The sequence below is a fragment of the Polypterus senegalus genome, chromosome 17, assembly GCF_016835505.1.
Source record: "Polypterus senegalus isolate Bchr_013 chromosome 17, ASM1683550v1, whole genome shotgun sequence".
NCBI classification, from domain to species: Eukaryota; Metazoa; Chordata; class Cladistia; order Polypteriformes; family Polypteridae; genus Polypterus; species Polypterus senegalus.
Window position 1 is genome coordinate 21,950,161 of NC_053170.1, and position 27,348 is coordinate 21,977,508.

At 35.9% G+C, this 27,348-nt stretch overlaps 1 protein-coding gene across 1 annotated transcript in view; it reads left to right on the top strand.

Annotated features, from left to right (window-relative positions):
• Positions 1-208: 208 nt before the first annotated feature.
• rlf (RLF zinc finger) overlaps positions 209-27,348 on the top strand; it is a 44,176-nt gene continuing 17,036 nt past the window's right edge. Inside the window, exon 1 of the mRNA XM_039739252.1 lies at positions 209-407. Coding sequence (XP_039595186.1) covers positions 228-407 — 180 coding nt within the window. The 5' untranslated portion in view covers positions 209-227. The remainder of the gene's footprint in view (positions 408-27,348) is intronic.

A 27,348-nucleotide genomic window follows, 5' to 3' on the forward strand; every position in this document is an offset into this window, starting at 1 on the left:
AAAGGCTCCTAAAAAGGTCGTCTTTTGGATTCACTAAATCAGTGCTAAATCTGTCGTGGTTTATTTATTTATATATTTATTTATTTTGATTTTACTCCCATGTGCTCGCGGCGCCTTTAACCTTAATGACGTCATATCCACGCTCACGCTGCGGCGATATGTTCTCGTGAGAGGATGCAAGCGGGTCACATGACGTGAGTGCGTACGCGCCGTAGCGGATAGTGAAGATGGCGGACGGGGAGGGAGAAAAAGAGCAGAACAAGAAAGAACGGCCCTGTATAATCAAAACGGAGACGTCGTTTTCTCTGGACAACTTCCACCTGACCCTTAACGAGCTGGAGAGCGAGCTTCGGCGGCAGGGACTGTCGGAATTTTCGTCCAACGAGTACTGCAACCGCTTCTGTCAGGTAATAACAAATAGAGGATGTGAGGTGAAGAGTGAGAATGCGCGGAGGTTGATGTTTTCATTAGGCGAGATAGAACATTGCCCGTGTTCTGCCGATGAGCAGCAGGGTGGAGAGAGGAGGAGAATGTGATAGGGGGGAGGGGTCGTGAACTCCCGGTTCCAAAAAGGTGCTTCTTCACGCGTCTGTGGTCCACTTCGGTAGCAGGATGTTTTGTCTCGGTTCGGTTCGTTTTTGACAGGCGTTTGAGCTGCGCGACTGGTGCTGAGAACCTGGAGTGACTGAGCTACGGGGTGCACGCGTGCTTGGTAGCTCCCAGTTTGCATAGCATGCAAGTCGGTAAAATGTGCGTGGTGTTTATATGAATAGTTGCAAGCGCAAAACGGATACGCCGGGGAAGTACTATTTGAATGATCATAAGAGATCGAGGTGCATGCGTGCAAGAACGCCCGTAAAGAGGAGGGAACGTGCACAAATGGCAGGGGCGGGGCGGGATTGAAGCCAGCGTGCCGCCAGACAAAAACAAAGGTAGTTCACGTTCAATATGTGTCAGGTATTCGGAATCGGAACGGCGTGAAATCCGTTGCAATCAGTAGCGCGTGCAAATGTTTCCGATGCTAAATTAAAGGTAGCATCCTCACGCACATGGTATTTGGTTGTAAACCTCCTGAAATGGTGATAGGCTAGTTTCCGCGGTTGGCGCTATTTTAAACGATTACAGCACAGTGTCTGCGGGGTGGCTTGGTTTCCTCTGATGTTAGATAATCAACACTATCGAATCGAGATGAATAAAGAGGACAAAGACAAATGGCAAGCAAAGGGCATCCACTGTGCCAACTCAATGCACGTTTCCTGGAGGGCATTTCTCCGATTGATTGCTTTAGTACAAGTAGTGCCTTGTTTGGTACAAGCGTAGCAGTAAAAAAGAATTCATGTTGTGTTTGTGCAAGTCCTTTTTTAGTTTTATATTTTAAGTCATTGTAAACATGAGTGATAATATAGACTAAACTTTATAAATAACAGCGCTGCGCACGTAAACGTTCTTGTTTCTGCCCTGCAGCTTTCCCACACTAACCCGTTGTTTTGTATTTGTGTGGATAATTGTTTTTATTTATTTTAAACGCTTTCTTTCTTCCTCAGACCAAAACAGGAACCACTTAAAATTTAGCAGAAATATTTTTTTCATTTTATTTGTCAATTGTGGTCATGCTTGATAATAATAATGCAAAATATTTGATTCTTTCACGATTATAACATTGACTTGATCGCTGCACGGCGATATAGTGTGAATCTTTGCCATTTCCCACCACCATAGCTACACGTGGGATGGTGTGCATGTGCTCCTTTGCAGTTGTATGTATTTAGCACAGTAAATCAAACTTGTGTAGATGAGTTTACCCTCCGACTGTTCAGGGTTTTTCTTTTATTGGATCAAATAGGCGTGGCTATCTGGAATTCTGTAATTGTCAGAAAAACGTAGCAAACACTTATTTGCAGACTAATTGTTAAACTGTTTAAAATGTTAATCTAAAGGTAAAAAGCCATAGCAAAAAATTTATTAAATTAGTATTTATGATTTCTGTAATATTTAACATTTCTATTGTTTAGTCGTGGCAGATATGTAAATACTGAAGCTTCTTTCCACCGAAAATTTCTTCTCAGAAAGAGCTTGGCATCAATTTCTGCAATTTGTCTAGTTAGCAGCACAAAACCAATAAATTCAGGGTTTCCAGAAATCTTAATCTTTTTTTCTTTTAATTGCTGTCTGCTTATTCTTCTGTATGTTCATTGTTTAGTTTTAAAATTATAAATATTATTGAAAAATTATTTCTCTGAATGTGTATTCTTTGTGTATATTTTTTTTATACTTTATCCCAGTACAGTACTAATGTCACAGCTGGATAACTGCATTTTGTAAGAGCAACTTAACTACACCAAAGAAAGTCCAAAGGAGAACTGCTTTATTTATTAAAAGATAAGGGTCCTAATTGTTTTCAGAGTACACAAATACCATATTGCCTGTTAAAGTATGAAAAGAGTATGTTGAATGCACCCTGGCTGTCACTTTAAATTTGGATCTTCAACACGAGGATAAGAGCAGAGGTGGAAGATTGCACAACCAAATTTAAGGTATTACATTGTTAAAAATACATATCACAAATTTTTTTAAATAATTTTGTAACTATAATCTAACACAATATAAAGCAACTATTTCAGAAGATATATTTGTAAAATATTAAAAACAAAATAGCACTTTGTAATGATTTAAACAAGACTTCAGAAGCACGTTACTACAGCCAGTCCCTTTTATTTATAGGATAGAGTAGACAATAGGTGAAGCCTTAGATCATATATTTAATATACAGTATAGATATATGGATAGTAACTGCAACAGAGTAGAATTGAAAGTTAAAAATAAAATATCAAATTATATTGATTAAAAATGTAAACTGTAGCCTGGAGTGTATCCAAAAGTGACCTGCTTTGGTGTTCAAGTTGGTAATCCTTTATTTTCTCTGAATAGAGTTTTATAGTACTCCAGATTACAATTAATAAAAGTGTGAATGATTGTTAGTAGCAGAAAACTCTTCGGGAACTTAAAATAGAATCCCTCCATGCTACTTCAGTGTTTGTGTGTTTTTGATTATAGAGATAATTAAGCAGTTAACCTCCAGTCAGGCTTAAAGTGATAAATTTAAAGTCCTAGATAGGATGCTGATCCCATCTCATGGCCTACTTGTGCACATACCTACATTCACTTGTTTTCCAGTTTGGAATTACTAGCTAATCTAACCATTGGTTCTTTAGGGATGGGAAAAGAAAATGCACATAAAACATTCTGGGCATGAGATTCAAATAACCATTACACTACTGTGTTTTGTTCATCTCTAGGTAAGCACCAGTATTCATCAGGGCTTTGATTGAAAAATCATTGATTTAATAAAGCTTTGCTGTACACAGAGGGTCATTGAACAGGTCTACATCAGGTGTAAAGTCCATACTAAAGGGTAAAAGAATTTTAAAAGCACTGAACATATTTCATTTGTTGTGAACAAGTGTTTTTTTTTTTTTATTATTAAACGTTTGAGTGATTCCAGTTGCCTCAAAATACCACCTTGAATCTAATCTCGGATCTTCACTAACAAACCCTCTGCAAAAAGAAAATCATTTTCCAAAGCAGGAAAACCTAATGTTGTTTTTTGTTTTTTTTTTTTTTTTGCTTTTTGAACAGTCCCTTTGAAACCATTGGCCTAATGAAACTTTGGTTTTCAGATTTTCACACAGTTGATTTTTCTTTTATTGAGCAGACATGCCCATCTCTATACTAATTTCCACAACATAACTGACGACTATTCCATGTGGCAGCCAGCATACATTCAAATGGTTTAAGCCAATACTTAATGAGCAGCTCCAACTTCTATTACAAATATTCCACCAAGCCTGTGGTTCAGAGATAAATATTAGAAGGTGTTTACTGTTTGAATGATTGGGACCAGTGGATAATTTTTGTCTTCGAAAAATAATTTGTGATGCCAGAGCATGGACATTTAAAAAGTAATGGATTACTGGCATCTGTTTGGCCTTCTCTTGTGCCTGTTGGGGGTAGTACGGTGTGCAGGTCTGATCTCATTGAGTCACATCATTACTTTTCCCCCAAATGAAGTCCACACCCAGAGTCACTTCCTTGAGGTTCTTAATGATAAGTGTTGATAGATACTTTATTAATCCCCAAGGGGAAATTTATAATGTTGGGTGACATATTTAAATTTTAAATTCTGATTATGCTGTTAAGCAGAAGTTTCAGTAATCTTGTTCTTGGTTTTACAGAAAGGCTTCAGATTTTTAAAAGATGCAGTGATTGGTGGGGATTTCTACCCTTTCAGATAATCTGTTTTGTCAGAGGCTTCAAGAAGTTGATTTTTGAATGGATATTAAACTCGACTTGGGCCCAGTGTCTTATAGCTGTAATTGAGCTTTCTTGTGCTTCATTGTCTCCAGCAAAGCCTCCTGATTTTTCTGGGTTACCTTTATGAAATTCTCTTCGAGTACGGTGGGCCTCATTTTGTGGTTGTTGAATGTTTGGGCATAAAAAGCATTGACCTATTTTTTCAGTTTTATCATGGTGAATGCCCACATTTCATATAAATCCCACTCTGTTTCATTAAAATATTCTTGACCTTTTGAGGGGGATACAAAAGTGTAAATTAAAGTTTGGATTGTACTAGAGAGAAGTGCAAAAACCATTACTTACCTGTGCTGAGACAAATATACTAAACTAGTTTGTGTAATGAAAGTGTATAAACAATGCAGCACAATGTGTATACTTGATTTTGACCAAGTGTAGTTGAGACATGAGATATACAGTATATGAAGCCAATGCAGTTGTGAGTCCATTTTTATTTAGGTATGTATATATACTGTATGTTTAATAAACAATGTTAATTGTAATTCATAATATCAAATGTATAAAGAATTCCTAACTTTAGAGTGTTATCCAGTTGAAAAGCCAGTGTTGTCTTGGAGGCACTTGTCATCATCACATGACAGGTTAAGAACTCCTTTAAATATTTGAGGTTGTGTTTGAAAAATACTCCTACGTTTTGAAAAGAAGGTCATTGAAGTTGGGTATTCCTATTAATCCGCTAAGACTTGGGTGCTTTTCTGAGGTTCCCTGCATTTTTGTTAGAATTGTTGAAATTCATAAAGCTGAAATAGGCTACAGAAGGACTATGTAGACTTAGGCCTCTAACACAAAGGACCATTAAAGATAAATCTTATCATTAATACTCGCTCTAGAATGTGCCATGTAGTGCTTGTGGAGGTGACAAAGAAAAATTAGGATGACCGCTAATAATCTGTAGGTATCTCTTGCAATCTCTTGAGTCCATAAGAAAAATTGTAGTTTTATATGGGACAACATTGTGTAGTCTTTAGATGAAAAATTAGGTGAAAATGCTTTTACTAAGTTTAAGTTTGGAGAAAGTGAAGTGCTTCATATCAAAATGAAAAACGTTTCTTGGTTCAAATGCATGGTGGAGAGTGCATCTTGGCGTGAATCTGTTTTACTGCCTGTGGGCATTGAAGCCACGTAGACCGTCAGGATATATCTGATCAGTGATATGAAACTCAACAGAAATTGTCACACAGCATGTCGTTCACCTTGTATACATTAGTAAATCAATCCCTCCATCTTTTATACCCACTTGTGGAATCTGGGGCCTGGCCCAGCAAGCATAAGGTGAAAGGTCAAGACCAATATCTGGAAAGAGCACGAGTCCATTGCAGGGTGAATACACAAACATGTAAACATACACCTGATCCAATGTAGCCTCATCAATCCACCTATCTTAATTTGTTTTCTTAATGTTCAGTTTACTTTCCTGACTTGACAGTTTTGACTTTTTGTCAATCAGTCGGATTATTTACATAGCACACTTTACAATTAGTATTGTCATAAAGCAGCTTTAGATTTCCAAGCTTTAAATCCAAAGAATAAGTTATAACATGTCAATGACGAGGAAGGTAGTGAAAAACAAATATTCTTCTGTCAGTACCAGTTAATTGGTAAACAAAATAAGTTTTGTTTTACTTCACACAAATGCATACATATAATAGCGACTTTAAAAAGAAAAAGCAAAAGACAAACTGGACTGTGGATCTTAAATATTTACTTATAGGCTTGACTAAATGTTTTTAGCCTCGATTTGAACATTTAAAAGAGTAACAAATCTTGTAAGTATTTCAACGCCATGGAATAAAAACAAATGTCTAAGTTTTTCTGTTATTTCAAATAGCCTTTTTAATAGCTGTAGGACAACACATCTGTTTTGTCATAATTTAAAGGAAAAAAATCACAAAGCATCCAATGTCAAATGTCCATCAGGCAAGCATCTTTTTTGGAGAATTAAGACTGTGTGGTTTAACTAATATATAGATCTGAATGTCATCCACATGACAGTGAAAGCTAATGTCTTGTTTGCAGATTATATGGCAAAGGGATACAAAATACAAAGAGAACAGAAAAAGACCACACACTGTGCCATGTGGGACTCCGTATTATACCCTGGATAGCCCAGGGTATTCATTGTTTACATGTAGAAACTGATAGTGGTCATTTTGGTAAGATATAAAGCAGGAAAATGCTGACCCACCTATACCAGCAAGTTTGTAAAAACTTCAAAGATATTCTTTTGTGTTCACTTTGTTTAGCCAGACTGTTGTTGTTTTTTCTTAGTTGAAGGTTTAGATCACATTTCAGAACCTAGTTTAGTTGTGGAATGTAGTAATCAAGTGATGATAGCACTATCAAGACTAGTGTTAGATTAGTACTAAAATTCTGACCTTGTTATCGATACCAGCTTTTGGACTAAAGCAAATAATGGATAACCCCACCTGACACACAATTGCGCACTTACCTGGAGTGGCACACAAACTTGCATTTCCCCTATTGTGCTGCATAATCATGTGCCTCACTGTCTCACAGTCTAAAGCCCATCAAAGGGGAGGAGGTGGTTTAAAGGGATTGTTCGACTCTTGGTCTACACTGTGCCTCACAGCCAGTCCTGATAAAGTTCCATCTCTGGTCTTTCAACTCCCACCTGCTTTCTATTTCACCCACCTAGGGTTCCATTCTACTTGCAACCACATTCCAGCTTCCCCTTTAAAAAGCACTTGATTTGACTGCATAGCGTTTTTGGATTAAAGGGGAATCACACAAATGTTATCTTTTTAACCAGACAATGTCCTCTTTTTAAAACTTGAAACAGCAGTCTGGCAGATATTTATGTAATCCTAAATTGTCCATTTTACCTTGATCGTTACTTTGTAAATAAACGGCAGACCTCCAGATTTTGCCCAATCCATGTGTGACATACGCATGTTTATTGTAAGTGTTACATGGGTCTGCGTTTGGCACATCTGGCAGTTTGATTCGAGTGACTGCTTGGCCAAGCCATGTTCCAGTTGGACACCAATGTAAAAGAATTAAAGGTGCCAAAAAAAGTGGAAGTACTCCTTTGCAAATAAGTAAAATAGTAATAGCCATGTCTTTAATAAGATGTATAGCTATCGGGTAGCTGAATGTTCTATCAGGAAAGCAGGCCGTGGTACTTGAACTTTGTATTTGCTATGGAGAGCTCAGAACTGCTTTAAAGGAAGATGGGTCATTGGCAGAAATGACGGACTACTTGGTGATGTTTTTATTAATATATTTCTAAAAGTTCCAAAGAAGGATATTTTTTTTTTTTTTCCTTTTAAACCAATGAGGACTCCCAGATTACAATTCATGTAGCAGTCTTAATTTCTCATTCTGATGTTGTCAGTACTCTTTTTAAACTTTTGCTTAATCTTTTAAGGCCCCTGCAAGTATCTTAACTGGTTTACTGAGTAATTGAATAAAAAGTAAGATGATGGCAGTGTTTGATTAGAAAAATTAATAAAGATCCAATTGTTAATGAAGGCATGTGTCAAGTTTGAACTGTATCCTTGCAGCCTTTTAAAACAAAATTTTGCTACCCTTATAGATAGATGCCGCTTAGGCATGCATACTGATAAGCACTTAAACATGTGCAATTCACAAACACACCTGCAAGTTGCGAGCCGGTCTCTGCACAGCCGACCATGTCACTAAACCTGAACACACAAATGTAAGTCAGTATAGATACAAAGGAAGGGAAGTGGTGGAGTGACAGCATTCCCAACTATTAAAACTGAATCGTTCACATGCTCTAGCGCTATGTGAATGCATTGTGTAACATAACAGACATACACTATCTTTTCTGGTTGTATACGACTTTACACTGAAGTTTTGTTGTTTATAAGATGAAAGGGAAATCGTAATATTAACTTTCAAGAAGCAGGAATAAAGCTGACTTACCCACATCTGCTCACTACTTTTAAATTTTAGTTCCACATCGCAAAAAAAAAAAAGTCTGGTTCTGCAGGAATGCAGGCTTCAATTCTACAGTGCCAGTACAGCACATCAGAGAGCAGAGGAATGAAGAGCCAAGGGCAAGATCGTTCAGAACTACTCTTTACTTCTGGTATGAACTACTGATGCTGTGCTGTGTTAAACATTGATTTTTGGTACTTTTTCAGTGCTGGTATACAATTTTTTGAACATATGGGATGTTGACTATCTACATTGAGCTGAAACTACGCTTCTTGTTGAATTGTTTTTCAATTTTTTTTTTTCCCATATACATGTCACATGCAATTGTTTCTGGAGTGCTTTTGTGTTTCTAGTTGGGAAATGGGCTGGTCAGGTAGTAAGGCTGTGACAGGGAGAGACCTAAGATCGCCTCAACCTACCTGCCTCTTGCCTGCTCTTTTACTTTGATCCTGTTTTATTATTCTGCAGGAGTTCAATGGGCAGCAGCAGGGTACAGTTAATATCGCAGCATTCAGAGTAAAAAGCCTGTTGACACCTGTAGACTTTACCCAGAAAAGCGACGTGAGTGTATCGTACGAGAGTGTCGAGGAGCATTGAATTAGTGTTCATACAATTTCTTTTTTTTTTTTTTCTCTACACAGATGCAGCAATATTTAAATACAAGTGGCCAGAATATTTTTAATTTCACCCCATTGGCATTGTTTATCAAATCAACTGCCACGAAAACTTCACCCTTCACGAAAAGAAAACTTTTCCCTTCACAATACAGATAATAGACAGGGATCTGCAGAAAACAAGCCAATGAGTAGTGATTTTTAATTTTAAGTTGTTAGACAAGTCAGTAACTTAGTTGTAAACTTAAGTCTTTTTTTGTGATAGATGTTGCATTCCTTTTAATGTTTGATTAGTCAGAAAAAAAATGCTGTTTATTTTTTAGAGTTATAAAAAAGCCAAATATATGTACTTTTGTTTAATATATAGAGTGACTGTTTTTAAGGATATGTAAATATTATATGAGAATTATTGTTCTTGTATGTAAAATTGTCTAAACTTGTACACATTTACACTTTTTCATTTGGGACTTCAATTGTATTAAACAAAACAGCCATTTCATTCAAGTCATGTTGTTTCGTAGTGTGTTTTCCTTGCTCAGATTACTCTAATAATTTTAGAACATCATCTTAAATGAGCTCTATAGATGTGTCTTGTTTAAAGCTTAATAATTATTAAAGATAAATATGAAAAAGTGGTATTTGCCATCTATACTTTTAATTATTTTTAACATTTCTTAAAATGTAGAATGGTTTTGAATTTTTATTTTTTGGTCCTTTTTTTTTTTTTTTTTTAATGCATGTTTCCTTGCCAAAGTGGGGCAATTGATGTGCACATCTGGGAAAGCTGGGAAAACCTGAAGTAATAAAGGTAGTCTTAAAAATTGCCTGTTCAAGAAATGCACACACTGTGGCAACCAGATGGCCTGCAAAGTGTAACGGTAATTTCTCACTCCTAATTGGAGTTGTGGCTCTGAGGCAAATACTAAACCTGCTCATTCTTTAACTTCATAAATTTAAACAAACTAGGGGGCTCTGCCCCTTGCTCGCTTCGCTCACCAACCCCTGTGTGTGTTTAATCGCATATACTGTAAAATTTTAAAAGCTTTTTTTTTTTTTCCCCCTTTGGAATTGTTGCTTTAACTGGTTCCGGAACCACAGATTCTCATAGTGTATGGTCCATTATTGTGTAAATCTACGTTTTGCACATTGAATGATGCGAAGGCGAAAAGAATTTGTTTTCCACTCTCTGCCTATTATTTCTGACCTCGATTTGTCCTGCTATTTTTTCCAGTTACACCTGGTTCTGATAATTAATTACCTTTTGTTTGCGCTAATGCAATCGTAACCCCAAACGCAACTTACTAGCTCAAGTAGCCCCCTCCCCCCCTTACCGCATCAGTCAGTACCCCACTATCAGTCTTCCGTTCTGTATTCCGCCCTCCCTCACCTAACAGTGACTTTTAACAAAAAAGGCTTCAACTTGGCTGGGACGCTACAAGGCTTTCGAATTTTACTGCTTTCATAATTTGTACCTTTCTCTGCATGTGTATTGCGCCATTGTTTGTTTGAGCCTTTCAAATTACACTGCTTTCATAAACTGTTATCTGCCTTTTTCTCTCTCCAACACTTTTGGGTCTCTTTTCTCTGCGCTGCTCTTCTTTGCTGAGAGCACAAGATCTGTATGTGCTACTGCTGGCTGTGCTTTTATTTGATAAGAAGGGCGTGTCTTGCAAGAATCTCATCTTCCACGTCCCCGCGAGACAGCCCTGGGACAATCTGTTGTCACCAAGTCTCATGTTTACGTTCCCCGCAAGACGCTCAGTGGCCAGTCTTTTTTGTCTGGCGGGCCTTTTAAATGACTTCCGAGAAGATCACGTGTCATTGCCCTGGAAATTTCCTTTCCAGGATTTTTTTTTTTAATATATATATAGAGAGATATACTTATGATATTATTATTTAAATATGCCGTACTGTATAAATTTTAAAAGTGTTGTCTAACTTGGCATGAAAGTTAAAGGAGCTTTCAAAGTTGCATTCCAAACAGTTAATAATGTGTTTTGTTTTATACTGGATATAAAAAGTTGTTTAATTCTCCCTATTTAAGCAATATAAAACATAAACAAAAGATGTAGATTCTGAATATTGTATTAATCGAAGCACTGGTAGAAAATCAATAATTCAAAACAGATGCAATTTAAAGTTTCAATACATAACATAAAATGAAATCAACACTGAAGAGTGTAAATAAGTAAACATTATCAATTGATAGCTTTTGTTGATGATTGTACAATCATAAACAGTATTGTGAAGCAGTAGGATTCAGTTAATCAATGATCACAAGTAAATATTTTTTAAATGCAGGTTTGAAAGGTGAGATTTTTAACCATCTCCTTACTAATCGAATGTATTTTATAATTTGTTTTGTTTTTTTTTATAAATTGAAAACTTGCTGTTATTGGATATTTGATAGATTTTGTTCTCAGGAATAGTTGTCTGATTTATTTGGATGAAAGCTACAAAAGCCTTATAAACAAACAGCAGGTTACACATGTAACTTATGTGTGATGTCTGACGTATCTTTATTTTGTTCAGTTGTGCAATACAGCTTTCCGTATCCATTGGTCTTTTTCACATTTTATGTCAATAAATAGACTTAAAAGCATGGCTTAAAAGGCTAGTGTGTAGGAATTTAAATTGTCTCAAAGAAATTCATGGGAAACCTGATCTTGTAAATGTTCAGTGTCTTAAGATTGAACTTTACTATAAGCATTTGTTTGGTGTTATTCAAGCTGTCTGCAATTTTTTTTTTTTTTTTCCCCTTATAGAAGAATTTTTTAGCAACCCCAGTACTTGTGCTTCTGTTCTTGTTCCTGTTCTAGCGTATTTTATGATCTACTCTTGTTAAACCTCAAGGCTATGTGCAATCACCAGAGTGTGATATAAATGAAGCATGATTGTTGATGCTTTTCCTTCTTGGTGAACAGAGTGAGGATTGGCAATGAGGTCCAGGGTCCATGACAATCCATGTGCGAGGCTGCCACTGTGAATCATGCAACAATTGTCACATCAGCCACCTGCTCTGCTGCCACTACCCACCTGTTGGGAAACTTTGGCTGAGAGCAAAGTCAAATAAGATCATTAGGTTCAGTATGCCTTCAATTCTGGACAGGGCAAAACCTTCCAAAACAAACAGTATTTCTATTGTATCAAAGGCAAAAGAGACAGAGTAGTTGCAGCATTAACTATTTACACTTGCACAGTACTAAAAGAAGCGAATTTAGGCTTTTGCCAGCATCACAGTTAAATAGATCTGCTAGGCTTAATATATCTCTTACTCTTATTACAAAAATAAAGAAGCACATTATTACAGTTGGTAGTATAGTTGCATTATATACACTGCTACTGAATACATCTTAATTTCATGTTACACAGGCTGATACTTGGTCAGGCCAATGGCCAAAGTGCACTGTACACATGTTGTCTTATACTAAACCTTTTTAGAGATTCCAGTTAGCCTAACTTGTATATCCTTGACAAATGGGAGAAAAGTGAAATACTTGTAGGAAAAACCCCAACAGACATGGAGAATGTGTATATTTTGTGTAGACACTACTAGAGGTAACATTTGAACCCAGAACTATTTGCGATGCAGCAGCACTAACCAAATTAGACAAAAAAAAAGGTGTTTAGCCTTAAGTGTAAATAAGTCAATCTTTCATGCACCTGCTTGACAAAATGTATTGCTTGGTGCTTAGGTCCATCTGGTGTATGGTTGTTGCCAAGCCCACATTTTTCTTCCTTCACTACCAGCTGGTACAAATGGTGCCGGCAAACTCAACAATTCCTTTGTTGATTAAACTGCAGCAGATTTTTTTTTTTTTCTCTTCAGTGTCTGCACTGAAGGTCTCACTGTTTGTGTCCATGTGTACTAAAGGTGCTTGTGCATCATCGCTCTGGATGCATAGGTACACTCTCCTTGGTTAAATCCCAGTAGGTCTGTAGTCAGCTTGGCACACAGTGCTGATCAGCGTTTTTCCCATAGATTTAAAAAATTCATAAGCCACTAATGTCTGATCAGTTCTTAATACTGTGGCAATTTGAACTTTGTTAGTCACTAAATCTTTTTATTATATATATCTCCTAATGTAAGCTAGTCTATGTAGTGTTAGTGTGTGCAAACATTAGAAGCCTCTTATTTCAATAAAAAGAAAAAAAGCAAATTTTTTTTTTTTTTCAGCATTGAAATTGTGGGTTTGTCGCATTAAAACTCCTTTTCCTTAGGAAGCCTGTGTGTTTCTGATTTTTTTTTTTTTTTTTCCCCCTCCCCTTTTCCAAAAACCTACTGTTTGGAACATATGGATTGCTTTTTGTCTGTAACATGGGTGAATAGTTTTTACTATGAATTCTGTATTGTCTTACATTTATTCTGAATAGGCCAACATTGTGTCAGTATTGCCTGATGGATCACTAAAACATTTTCTACCTGTTTTTGTGACTGCTTGTTTCTTTCTGTCATTTGTTCTAGTATTTTAAAATTTACAACTAGGTCACAGGGCTGTATTTAGTCACGACATTAATTCTGAATGTCTCATCGTGGGAATATGCCATAGACAGGTGAATTCTGTTCTAATTGGTAAATTTCTTAGATGTTGAAATAAACCACAGTTAAAGAATTTCAAGAATAAACTGATAACCTCTTGATTCCAGGTGAGTGCACGTTCTCCGTGTTTCTGCGTGGGTTTCCTCTAGGTGCTCTGGCTCCTCTTCCATAGTCTAAAGACGAAAGTTTAGCTGCACGGGCAATGGTAAATTGTGTGACTGTACCTTCTGTGTTGGGTTAGCACCTTATCTAGGGATTGCCCCTGCCTTGTGCCCTATGCTTACTGGGAATGGCTGCAGCTCCCCTGTGACCCTGCTCAGGGTAAAGTGGGCTTAGAAAGTGCAATGGATTGATGAATCCAATAGCAATTTGAAGGTGACCCTTAGCCACACTTTAAAATATTACTCAGGACAATTTATAAAAATTCTTTGTTTATGTCACTGTGTGGTAGTGATTACCCAGTGAAAGGACATAAGATGGGTGTCATTTCTTGATCTATTGTGCTATAGAAGTACAAGTGGTACTTAAGTATTAGATAACAACTATTTTGACTTCACCATCTTTTTGATGTTCTTTTTCAGTGAACTCTTGCATATAAATTAATTCACTGAAGCAAAATGACAATTGAACCTTTTTAAATCTCTAATTAGACAGAAAGCCCTCATGACTTTCTTGTGAACTCTGAGCCAACCAATGTTAGACACTAATGACAGTGTATGTGTGTTTATATTAATTAATTAATTACAGAGAGAGAGATATTACTAGCTGCTTCTCTAAAGAAGACCATGCTGATGGGTGGAATGTTAATGTGCTATCCTTCCACAGAGCATGTATTATCTGTTGAAGTAAAGTGGTTTATACTGTACAAACGTAGCAGCAATGTCCAAAGAATGGAAACAAAGGAGTCTGGGTCATCACTTATAATTTACAGCCCAAGTGCCAAATTAATATTCTCTCTCTCTCTCTCTCGGGTATAACATTGTTTTTGTCAGTCCCATTTCTCTTTAGGCAGAAGTGGCTTGGTGGAATTATTTTTGCCATCAGGCAAAAGTTAATTGATTTTGTCAATATATCAATTACTTCTCTTCTGGCTTACTTTCTTGACTGGTATGATTTGTGCATTCTCTCTGTGTACTCTGTAGCAGTTAATAGTTTCAGTTAATCATATTAACATCTTTTACAATTTCAGATTGTACAGCTCTCTAAGTATCTTTGTGATTTTTTTCTGAACATAACTCTGCTTAGCTGTGTTCAGAACAAGACCCTCTACAACTATCGTAAACTGAAGGTGTAGGCACTTCTAGATAAATTGCATGTTTTATAGAATCTCTGAAATATAAATATAAACACAAAACATTTCTGCACATTTTAGACAGTTGCTTGTTATCTGCTGAATATGGCGCACTAAAAGTGTAAATGCTGTGAGTGCAAATATTTAGGCATGTTTTCAGTTGGTTCTTTAATCCTTTGGGTTTTTTTTTTTTTTTTTGAAATTTCAGTAACGTGTACACGTGTTAATTTGGGTGAAGACAATTAGAGTATGCTATAATTAAAAAGTTTGCTTGCATCTACTGTATTGCTTTTGGGCAAGCTAGGCTTCGAAGACATTATTTCAACAAAAGTAGTTGCACTTTCAAATCAAGGCACCATGGACTTGTGACAGCTGCATGTTGATTAGTTCATATAATTTTGGTGTGCTCTTGTTCTAATAATGAGGCTATACATCAGTAATACTTTTTTTTTCCTTTTTTTTTTTTGTGGAAGTTGCTGTTTATTTTTCATGATTGCTGTTGTTCTCCATGTGTATTTTACTGAACATATGTGCATCATTTGGAGCACTCCAGGCTTTTTCTGAATCATGAGCTTCACTTGTTCGAACATTTTGCTGGCTTCTATTCTGTTTGCATTTTTTTTTCTTTTGTATTGTTAATATGCACTCATTTTTAATACACAAAGTAAGTGTTGTGTTGCTGTTTTAATGCTCTATCAGAGCTTTCCCAGTTGAGGAGTCTAAGTAACAAAATTCTGCCTATGCTTCTGTCTGTAAATGTTTGCATTTACTTTTGATGATTGGTAGTCTGCAATATGGAACTGAAGCGGCCTCCATCCTGGTGTAAAGGACCATATCTCTACAAAACTCTCTTCTGTTTCTCTCTCTCTCTCTCTCTCTCTCTCTCTCTCTCTCTCTCTCTGTGTCTCATTTTAGGCTGTCTGTTTTAGACAGATAAATGTAAACTGCACTGTCTAGCATTAATAATTGCCTTATTGTGTTCTTTTAATGTTAATCTATCCAGAGTATATGCACAAAATTAAAACATTTCTTCTGCCATACTTTCATATATGCTTTTTTTCAAATAATTTATTTAAACATTAGTGTGTTATGTCAATACTGCATTTTGTGTTTTTCTCCTTTTGAGACTTGCATTATTTTTATATGCTTATTTGGAAAGGATCATTCTCTCTTGGTCTCTAATATCCAGTAAATATTCTCTGGTTATGAGGTTCATTTTTGTATAAATAGACGACTTTAAAATATTTTCAAAATCTTTTACATTTCCTAATTCATTGTGCCATCCTAACTTTATTTAATGTGATACATTGGTTGACTCACTAGTGACCAGTGGCCAATATTTTGCTGATTCTTAAGGCAAACAATATAGCATTTTGGGGCAAGCAGTCTGTTCTTCTTTTTTCATAATAAGTGAAAGTAGCTTAAAGGCTGCTTTCACTTAATATGATGAGAAAAGGAATATTGCTGTATAAGGGAAAAAAAAAACTTCCTGTAAGGGCAGAGCTACAGCTATGTGTTTTAATTATGTGAGTAAGTTGTTTAACCCACTGGTGAAACATGAGCTATGGATTTTAAATGTTTCGTCATGCTTTAACTTTTTTGGTGCTTATCCATTTAATTTGTAAGTTCTGTTCATATTGGCAAGCACCTTTTATGTGAACATTGGTGTGGTTCAGTTTCATATGGCCCAGTGCTTTACAAGCGTGAGAAAGTGAACCCTGTGGTAGACAACATATATATAAAATAAATAAATAAATAATATTACACACACCTATACCGTTAATCAGTATACATATTTGTGACAGGAGGCAGGATATTTTCAGTTGCTTTTTGAATGACGTTATTTGACTTACATTTATTTCTACTTTCTCAAGATGAACAACTCCTTTTGGGTAAGAGAACAATTTTTTTAGATTGTATGCAAGGTGTTATTTTACACAATAGCAAATGTGCCTTGCAAACTGCATGTTAATTTTAATCTTTTATTACCATATAAAGGTTTTAATTTAAAAAAAAAATAATAATAACAATAATGAAGGCATCAGTCAAGGTTGTGAAAGCTTCCCGGATGTACAAATCCAAATATTCATTGTAGCTTTCTTTATTACCAGAGTAAAGATGTTGTATTGTGCTGCAATGATTGATGAATTACTGTAAGACCAATGAGAATGCACATGTTCAGACCTCCACAAGGACTGTACATCTTTAGTAAATGACTTGCATTTCTTTTAAGATTTTAACATTTTGTAAAGTGGTAATTGCATTATATTCAGTATTTCTTAAATATAGTCTGCCACTACATGTGAGCTGGTTAGCTGGAGTCCCTTTAGACCATTTTTTCTCAAACTTTACTGCATCGTGATCAAGATTAATATTTTGAAGTTTATTGAAGACAAGTTTGTGTAAGAGCAGGGTGCCCTTTGATTGAGCATGCATGGAAAAGTGGATGAGGGTTTTGCGAAACATTTGCAGATGTAAACTGGAATACAGTAATCCCTCCTCGATCGCGGGGGTTGCGTTCCAGAAATCCCAGCGATGGGTTAAAATCCACGAAGTAGAAACCATATGTTTGTATGGTTATTTTTATATATTTTAAGCCCTTATAAACTCCCCCACACTGTTTATAAATATTCCCTGCACAGTTATACAGCATAATCCCTTTGTATTCTCTCGGATATTAGGTAAGATTCATTGAAATTATGTATGTAAACACACTGTTTATATACAGTAAAACCTAAATATTATTTTAAAGATATCGCACGTCTCCGATATCACATATGTTACAGCCATTACGATAGACGGGCCACCAGCAATAAATACGTACAATGCAAGAAAAATAGTATACAGTAAATGTGTGTGTACAGTGACACTAAACGTACGTACATGTACTAAGTACTGTAAGTAGAAAATTATGGATTCTCACCAACAATGACTTGTCCAATAACAATGAGTTTAGTTTTACTGCACAACAAAGGAGAGCGTTACAGCTCGCCTGAAGGAGCCTCTTCAGGCAACTGTGTAGCACTGCCATTGTTGTTCTTCTGGCAGTCTTCAGTCCAAATCCCTAAAGCAGATTCCATCCAGACTACTGCCTTATTACATCCACTTGCAACTCGTTTTGCACCCTGGTTAAAAGGATACTGCGGCCGTAGATCTTATATTCCTTTCCTACTTATTAAATAAAAAGAATTGTAGCCTCATTGATGCTGTAATGGCGTCCTACAGCGGTGTAGCTTTTCCCTTCCTTTAACAAATGCAAAACGTTTACCTTTTCGGCAATCGTTAACATCTTCCGTTGGCGCTTGGGCATGGCCCCTGAAGCAGCAGCAGGAGCAGATCGTTTTGGAGCCATAATGAAGGGCTTTACTATGCACAAAGATAAACGCAAAAGAGCACAAAAGTTTACTCTTTACACAGCGAAACACTTTGATGCTGAATGAGCGAGACGAGACTTCCTGGTTAACACTGCATTCAGCACACAGGAACTTAACTGCGTGCTCTGATTGGTTAGCTTCTCAGCCATCCGCCAATAGCGTCCCTTGTATGAAATCATCTTGGCAAACCAACTGAGGAAGCATGTATAGGAAGTAAAAAGACCCATTGTCCTCAGAACCCGCGAAGCAGCGAAAAATCTGCGTTATATATTTAGTTATGCTTACATATAAAATCCGCGATAGAGTGAAGCCGTGAAAGTTGAAGCGCGATATAGCGAGGGATTACTGTAGATTTTGAGAAGTGCTTTTGATCACTTGGGCAGCCCACCCGGTCCTCAGTTGTGTACCCAGTGATATAATGATTGAGAAGCTTTACTTTAGACTGTTACTTTTCACTTTATGTGCTATGTGTCTATAAAGTTTTGTTAAAATATGTAATATTTCACGTCCGATGATGTTCTGCTCAATCTTCAGACCAAATTACATTTCTTATTTTGTCTCTGTATTTGTGTCAACAATTTAAAATATAGTATGAACAAGCAATACATCTTTGAATAAAAACAATAACCTAAAAAACTTTAAATATCCTGGTTTGTACGTACGTACTTGATCATTTCAATATGTACCACCTGCAGCATATGTCAGTCTAAAGATGCTGGACTGCTAAAGATTCTGAAAATAAATATAAGCAGTGAGAGGGTGGGCTTTTAGCTGTAGGGCCCCAAAGTTGTGAAGTGACATGCTTGTTTCAATAAGAGATGTCCCAGTTGGTGTCCACATTTAAATCTAGGCTGAAGACTCATTAATAGAAGTGTACCCTCATTAGACCTGCTGATCATTTTCAACTATTACTCTTGCCAGTCCTGTTCCAGGGAAGTAATGGATGAAAAATGTCACAACTTTCATCTCCTTTTTTTGTGTTTAAATAGTTTGAGTATGTACATATAATATTGTGGAGTGCTAAAGAGGAGATGGACCAATTGAGCTAGTTAATTGGGACTGTGGATTTGACTTGTTTTTTAATTGATATTGGGCTCCCCTGAGGTTTATTTTCTCCAGGATTGACGTCCCTCTCCATTGTTAACTTGTTAGATCTTGTTTGTAAAGTTCATAGTATTGTATTGAATACTTTTTTTTTGGGTATTAAATTAGAAATTGCAGTTTTATTGTGGTTTCTTTTAATCTAATTTCAGTTTATACATTATAGCTTGTAGTACTAAGGTATTGTACCGTGTTAGCCATTATGCATATTTTGAGAAGTCAAGCAAAATGACACCTTTTATTGGCTAACTTAAAAGATTACAATATGCAAGCTTTTAAGGCAACTTGGACAATAAAAGGTGTCATTTTGCTTGACTTCTCAAAATATGCATATTGTAATCTTCTTTTTAATTAGCCAATAAGTGGTGTAATTTTCCTTGACTGCATTTATACCTTGTAAAGTTGTACAGGAGCTCTGAGCCTGTACTTACTAAAGAGCTGTATTAAAAAAAAAAACTGAATTTCATTAATAACATTTCATGCTTTTCTGGATTATAAATATAAAACTTGGACTCGTTGCATTTATTTGTTTCTCTTGTACTTGATGCATAAGTGATAAAAGCATACATTGAAAATTGCCAACATAAAGAGGAGGTTGAAAGGTAAATGCAGTTGAATTAAAGCCAATGAGGTATAATTGTGTAATAAAAAAAAAACCCTTGACATGTGGAGGGAGGCAGGCTGCTGTGACCCCTTCGGTATTCCATCTGAAAAGATACGATGCTGGTTTAGTCCACTGCTGAAGGAGTCTTAAAAGACAACACCTAAATCTGTTAAAGAATGTTGAATAATATAGAGTAGCATTTCAAAGTTGATTTTTAAGTAATCTGTTAGGATTTTAAGTTATTGGGATAAATGTTAAATGTGCTATTTCATATGTATATTTAATGTTAATAAAATCCAGCTTATATAAAATTTTTGAATTCATATACATATTTTGAATATGCTATTTGTTAGCAATGTCACATTTGAAATTTGTTGGTCTTTTTTTGCACAGGATGGCAACTATATACCAAAATAATCACACCTGACTTGTTACATAGTCAACTCGCTAATATGGCCACTTAAATTGTATGATTTCAAAGCACCCATTTCGGAGCTACTCATCTGAAAATTGTTGTTACTGTAAGGAACATAACATATATCATAGCATTTAGGCTGGTGATACATTGCATTACTTCTAGTTGGTGAGTATGTCAGATTTGATGACTGCTGTTACTGATCTCATTGTCTGAGCATGTCAGATTACACAACCAGGAATCGCAGGGAATCCACACCTTTCCAGTATAGTTTCACATTTCCAAATTATAATAGGCTTGTCCTCATTTCTGACGGTCAATAACTTGTTACTTGATGGAGCTGATGCTGTAGTGAATTGCTTTACAGGTATGATGAGTTTGGCTGCAGTTTCATACCCCATTCCCTATTCTATTGGGGTATGAAATCGGACAGCCGAGTCTCTGTACTGTTTGAGATCCTTAAGCAACCGTGTTCCATTTAGCTGCATTATACACATTGTATTTCTGGCTGAGTGGTCATTGGTTCTCAACTCTTGTACGTACAAAACCTGCTGCTACCACTTAAGGCAAAATGAAATCTGTTTGATTTTATTGGGGGGAGAGAGTCAGACTGGTTGGACTGAGTTGCTGGGTATGGCATACTACATGACGGGCTGTCACAGAAATACATAGTGACAGCATCCAACTCTCCAAGATTATGTAAATTAAATCTGTGCTTAGAAATCACTGGAATAGTTGTGCAATGTGATGGGTGCTTTAGTGTGATTTGTGCTTCTGAGATGATCTCATAGCTCAGCCAGTAATACTTTTGAATACATACGCGAGTGTTTAGAATTCATTGTGTTGCATATACTGTATATACTTTGCCAAATGAACTTTCATTGTGCTGCTGTTGTAGTGTATTTTTTTTTAAACTTTGTACACAAACCCTGTATGTTTAAACATTTCAGTTGTTTAAATGCTTCTACAAGTCTACAAGTTCCATGTTAATGTGAAAATCCCCCTTTTTTATGACTATTAAGAAAGATTAACTATTTTTTCTTTTTATCATGGACCGGAAAGCCTCACACACAGTAGAGAATTTTTTGTCCTTTTCTCCAGCAATACGTTAATTAAAGCAAACCTTACTTTATCAGTGTTGTGCTAGTTGAAATTGGTAATGCTTTATAATTGTTTGCTGTGGCGGTGGCAGCCAAGTATTCAGACCATAGTGTTGGTGTGTATTTATCTATCTATTTATGCATTTATTTAAAGAGCTTCAGTGAAAATCCAAATTTCCCTGAGGACAAATAAAGTACTATCTATTGATCTAGCTAATTTATAGGTTAATTTTGAAGAATTTCATCTGAACTTATTTATGAATTAAACTGTAAAAATAAACTACAGAACTTTGAGCTCCACAATCCAGACAGTAAAGTAGTAAGTACATAGCAAATTAAACCGTTTTTTTTTCTTTTCAGTTCATTCTTATCAAATGGTAAAATAAAGCAACAGTAGAAAGCTTTCCAAGTGATGAAGCATGTGGTGAGAATTGTAGTGACTGCTTCTATCAGTGTTATTAATGCTGTTGCTCAAAGTTGCTGGCTGCTGTTCATGACTTTTACAAAAAGTGAACCCAGGCTGTCAGCGGCTCATTCTATAATACTACAACACTAGTACAAATAAGCAGTTCATGGTTAAGTTATGAATATTTAATCTTGCTGGAAATAGAAACAAAATTCCAGACTGATGTTGCTGCTACATGAGGAGAAATTCCCATGAGTTCAGTCCTTTTTACCTGGTAAATTATTGTAGTAGAATATTACAGTAGTCGCATTCTTTGTCTACCAGCTTTGTGTATACAGTCTGTGCACAGATAACATTTTCCAGGCTAGTGTCCTATTTTACATTAAGAACATGAAAGTATCTGTGCAAGGTCAGTTTTGTGCTGATATTGTAAAGCCAACTCTTCTTGCTTCTCTTTTGGCAGCACATTCTAAGCTTGAGAAAAATCACTAGACTATAGGGTGACAAGCCAAGAATGATAAAGTTAATAGGAAATCAAAGTAGAGTTGAAAGCAGTCCTTGAATTGTATGTGAAGAAGGTGGGACTGTAAGAGTCCAGAATGTCAAGGTAAACGGTATCATTTATGAGAGGAAACGTTTCACATCTTATGAGCAAGCAAACCTCACTTTTGCATCTGATAAAATGAGGGGCGCATGGAGAGATTAGCTTAGAGGAAGTGAGGCACAAATCCATGTAGTCAGCTTATAGGTGACGAGAACAGTCTTGAACTGTGTCCTAGCCTCAGTGGGAAACCTAAAGATTTAGTGCAAGTAGCGAGGGACTTTATAAATTATAGGAGTACACAAATTCTGGGTGAATGGGAGAGAAGATTACCACCATGAATGTAGAATGACCTTCTAATTAATTGCTTGTGATTGGGGTCGAGCTTGTTTCAGCCACGAATAAGCTTTATTTCTATACATTGTATGTGTTTTATCTGGTAGCACTAAGGTTAGAACACTTAAAGTTAATATAACCTTCTTTATACTAGTGTATAGTTTATTATGGCAGTGTTCAGCTAATTGTGCATTAGAGAGCAGTGAATTCTCTGAACTATGTGCCACTTCAGTATATTTTTGATTATACAGAATACATTTGTGCTTTCAGATTTATTTGAACTGAACAAAAATGATTGAAAATCTTTGGGTTTTGATCAGTAGTGCAAAGTTTCTGACTCCTTTGTAATGGCACTAAGTACTTTCATTTGACATGCCTTGCACAATTATAATTATTACTTTTGAAATGGTAAATAAGAAAATTAACATATATTCAGAGAAATGAGAGGGTGCACAATTTAATTGTTCCTTAAGTTAATGGAGTTGTGTATTTAATGTCGGCTTTTCAGTAGCCTTAAAAGTGAAGAAGGTAAATTTTTTGATATTATGTATCTAGCCTCTTGCACTGTGATTGTAATTTTTAGATTGTAAAGGCTTTGTTTATGGTGTAAACATTTTTTGGTTTAAAGTGCATTGCAGTTTTACAAATGTGTGTATTTTAACTAACACTGTACCTGCTTGGCTTTCATATTTGCTGTTATATCTACTTCAGAATGACACATTGTCATGTAATAGGAATAAAAATGGTCACCTTTTAAAAAAATAAATTAATTAATTAATCTGAGAAGATCTCTAATGCATTTAGTCATGGTGTTGTCCACCAATTTGAAACATTCAATTTTGTCATTGTTAATATTTCACAGTTCTTGTACTATAATCTCTTTTTATTTAGGTTTATCTGCCTCTTCTTCCTTGGACAGCTCCAGCATAAAGCTGGGAAAGCTGCCCATGGCAGCTTCACGGACATGGCTGGTGGCTGCGTCCTTCAGTGCTATAGCTTTTGAGCACTGAAGAGCTCCCAGAAGGCAGAACTGTTTCCAAGGAAACCACTCCACTAGAATTTCAAGTGACCGGGCAAAGCTGGAGCCATTTTCCAGGCAGCCTGCTGATAAAGTTACTAGGAGGCATTTCTGTAATGTCTGTGTTGCAGTCTAGGTTGCCAGTCAGGCATTGCGTTGGCAGTTATTAATCACAAGTTTCTCAAAACATGTCATAAAAGTACTTTATTAGTCACATTTGCCAGTTGATACCTTCTTCAATTTTAAAAAGGTGAACTGAATCATCTCATGCCTGTCTTTTTGCATTTATGATCAGTAAATGGGTGACGTCAGCCTTTTTGTGCGCTGTGTGAAGCTGTATCGCAAGTGTCGACTAGAAAAACATCGTTTTGGAGAGAATTAAAATATTCCTGAATATTTTTTTATTTTTTTATTTATAAGGTTAATTTAAGCTCTTGTTACCATTTGAATCATTTAAATGTAACTGCTTACTTTGCCATTGTTACATTTTTACAGTACAGAAACAATTGTTCCTACAAGGATTTATTGATTACACCCTTCCAGGCATGCATCACCATGGTGTTTTACGTTTGTTCATGTTTTTAGTTTGTTTTCGTGTTATCTTTCTACAGAGAAGTACAGTTTTAAGTACTGTTATCCCAGAATGCAAATTTGTAATTCAGCTTTAGCACCTATCCGTGAGTAATTATCAAAACAGTGCTCATTAAATATGCAATAATAAATTAACCATGTTCGAGGCAATGGGTAAATTGCTTTAATAACCCTGTATTTTATTATATATATAAATAAAAACACATGCTTTAAATCAGGTGTATTTTAGTTCATAAGGACTGTCATAGGGTTTATCAAAAAGTATGACATGAAATGTTTCCTTTTTACTTTCATTCATTCATTCATTCATTCATTTTTAGATTTACAGCATGTACCATCCTTTGCCTAATTTTGTGAAACTGTACTTAGTAGTTAACAATTGCAGCTGTTGTACTGTGATATGAGCTTTAACAATATATCAAAAATAAAGTAAAGTAAAAAGACCCCAAGACTGAGTTTCACTTTATTGGGTCACATAAAAGTAAAAAAAATCAACTGTATTCTATGCTGTGACATTTAGTATTACTAGTGCTATATATTTATACTAAAATAATCTTTGGTATATTTGTGATATTAGGTGAATTAATCTTTTTGTACAGTTACTCCTGAACTCTGAGATGGCCTAGCCAGTCAGAAATAATCCTGTCTTTGCTCTGAACTAAAAGCACATTTCCATCCCAATGTATTGAATTTCTGTTTGTAATTCTGTTTTTTGTCTCTTGGTGTTTTATAGTAGACTGTTTTCCAGTTTTGTGAGACAAATCCTAAATTCCTGTTTGTTTTTGTAGTCCATTTGAGCTTATGTCTGTCTTAATCTAAGAACACATGTACAGTAGATAAACCTGACTACTCTAGGTACAGGTGATACTTGCAGGCTGGATGAATGGTTGACAGTGGTTTTATTTTGACTGCTGTCATTATATTTTACAACATTTAATACACAAAGCCATGATTACTGCAGTCATTGTTTGTAAATTTGCTGCACAGTCGTTGCAAAGGGTACTTCTTGGGGCACTGGAGGGTGACTTTTCCAAGACTGAATTGAAGTTTGAAGGGCAATAGGGCAGTGAGTCAGTGTATGAACAAGAAATATACTTGAGTGGGTTAATCTGTAGCCATGGGTTCTACAGTAGCATCACTGATGGTTGTATTAAAAAATCAGTTTTTTCTTTTTCAAAGAAATGTCATTTTATTATTTTACAGCTAGGTGATAATTGCGGTTAGAATGGTGGTTTCCTTTTTGGAAAATGTCTTTCTCATTGTATCAGTCTATACCTATGTAGATCATTTTAGAGCTACAACAATTTAATGATTATCTTTGTTGATAAACAAGAAGTTTGCTAGTTCTGTCATCTTCCCGGTCTCTTCAGGAAGACATTTAAACAAACAAATATGATTTAAGAGTAATGTGTGGTACAGTTTGCTGCAATTTTAGCTCAGCAGGAGTGAGGAGGAGATCTCTGTCTAGTATGTTTTCCCAACTTCAGCAAAGGTCTCTCTGTCTGTGTCTCTCTCTCGGTCTCTCATTGAATTAGTGGGTTAGATTTTAGTAGTTGTCCATCCTTCTCTAAATATTTACAGGTTATAACAGGTTTCTCAAGATTGCTAACAGTCTTTTGCGCCCCATCACCTAGACTCCTATGACTACATTACACCCTGCACTCTGTGTACACTGGATTTCAGTCAGGTGTCAAATTTTTTAGACATTTGCTGAGTTACAAAGCTAACTGTTTAACCTCAGTGGCTATCTACACTGCTTAATCTATACAGATTTGGTGGACATTTTACTTTTGCCTCATGGGCTTTGAAACAGTAATTTAGTTTGATGGCTTTTTCTCTGTAGAACTCTATCCTGAAGAATGTTTTTTAAGGTTCCTCAAATTAAGGCCTTCACCTTGGTGTTTTTAATTATTATTCATTGACTTACAAGTTTCCACTCTTTTTGTTGTTCAGAAAGGTAGTACTATTGATGCTGCACTATGTGAATTTTTGTGCGAGTCTGACTTAATCAGCTGTATTTAAAAGCTGTGCCTTTTTAATGCATCTTTTTATTCAGTTGTCAATGAATGTATATTGTCAATGTGCCTAATTTTTTTTTTTTTTCTTCTTCTTCTTCTTAAAGGAAATCCCCACCCTTTATTTCTTGCCATGTTTGTGGTACTGGTGAAATCCTTTTGTTTTCGTGGAGAGCTGAAAATTTCAAGTTATGCATTTCACATAATTATCAAGTCTGTTATCAGGTGGCATGCTGAAAATGTGTAAAATCATACCTTTATTCCTAATATATTTTTAAATAAGTGTTTCCATAAAACCAGACTAGCATGAGAAAAGAGAGCTTGTTCAAACAGGATCAATCTTTTGAATTGAAGATCTGCATCTCCACCTCAGCCACTGGTATTGAGTTCTGTTTTTATGGTGGGGTTTTTCTACATGTGTTAGTATTATGACTATCCTTATCTTCATATGATTACCAATGAACCAACAAACTTACTCCTTTGTCATTCTCTCAAAAAAGCTAAGAATTTGCATTTGGGCCAATAATATTACAATGTAAAATGGTTTTCTCAGAGTCCAGATTTGTAGCATTTGTCTGTGTACAAAAACACAGACACTTGATCGATACACTTTGGGAAGTATTTTTATTTTAAAGGGGCATTCTCCCCTAAGCACTATTAATTCAAGTTTGGGGCTCTACAAGCAGGAGCATATCCCAGTACCATTGAACTTAAGGTGGAGACCATCCCTGTTTGGGCTGCTAGTACATTGCTAGGCCCAATCACTAATTTTTCGTACTGATAATATCAGGAAGTTCTAAAATATTTTGTGTGTTTGGATTATGTGGAAGGTGTTTTGTTCTCAATTTAAACTATTTTAAATAGTAAGAAAAATATGTACTCCAGTCTTTTAAAGTTTGACAAAAAGCACTTTTGTTTTTAACCTTGTTTTGTCAGAATGTGTGTTGGTCAAGCCAGCGCCCCAAATTCACCACCTAAATCTACCCATTTACTATTTCATAAAATGTTAAGGTCTGTGTGTGTATGCGTTTCTAGTCCTTCCATGCAATTTAGTTAGTTTGGCTTTGTTGATGCGATTGGGGAAAAAAGAGGTGTGTGTGTGTGTGT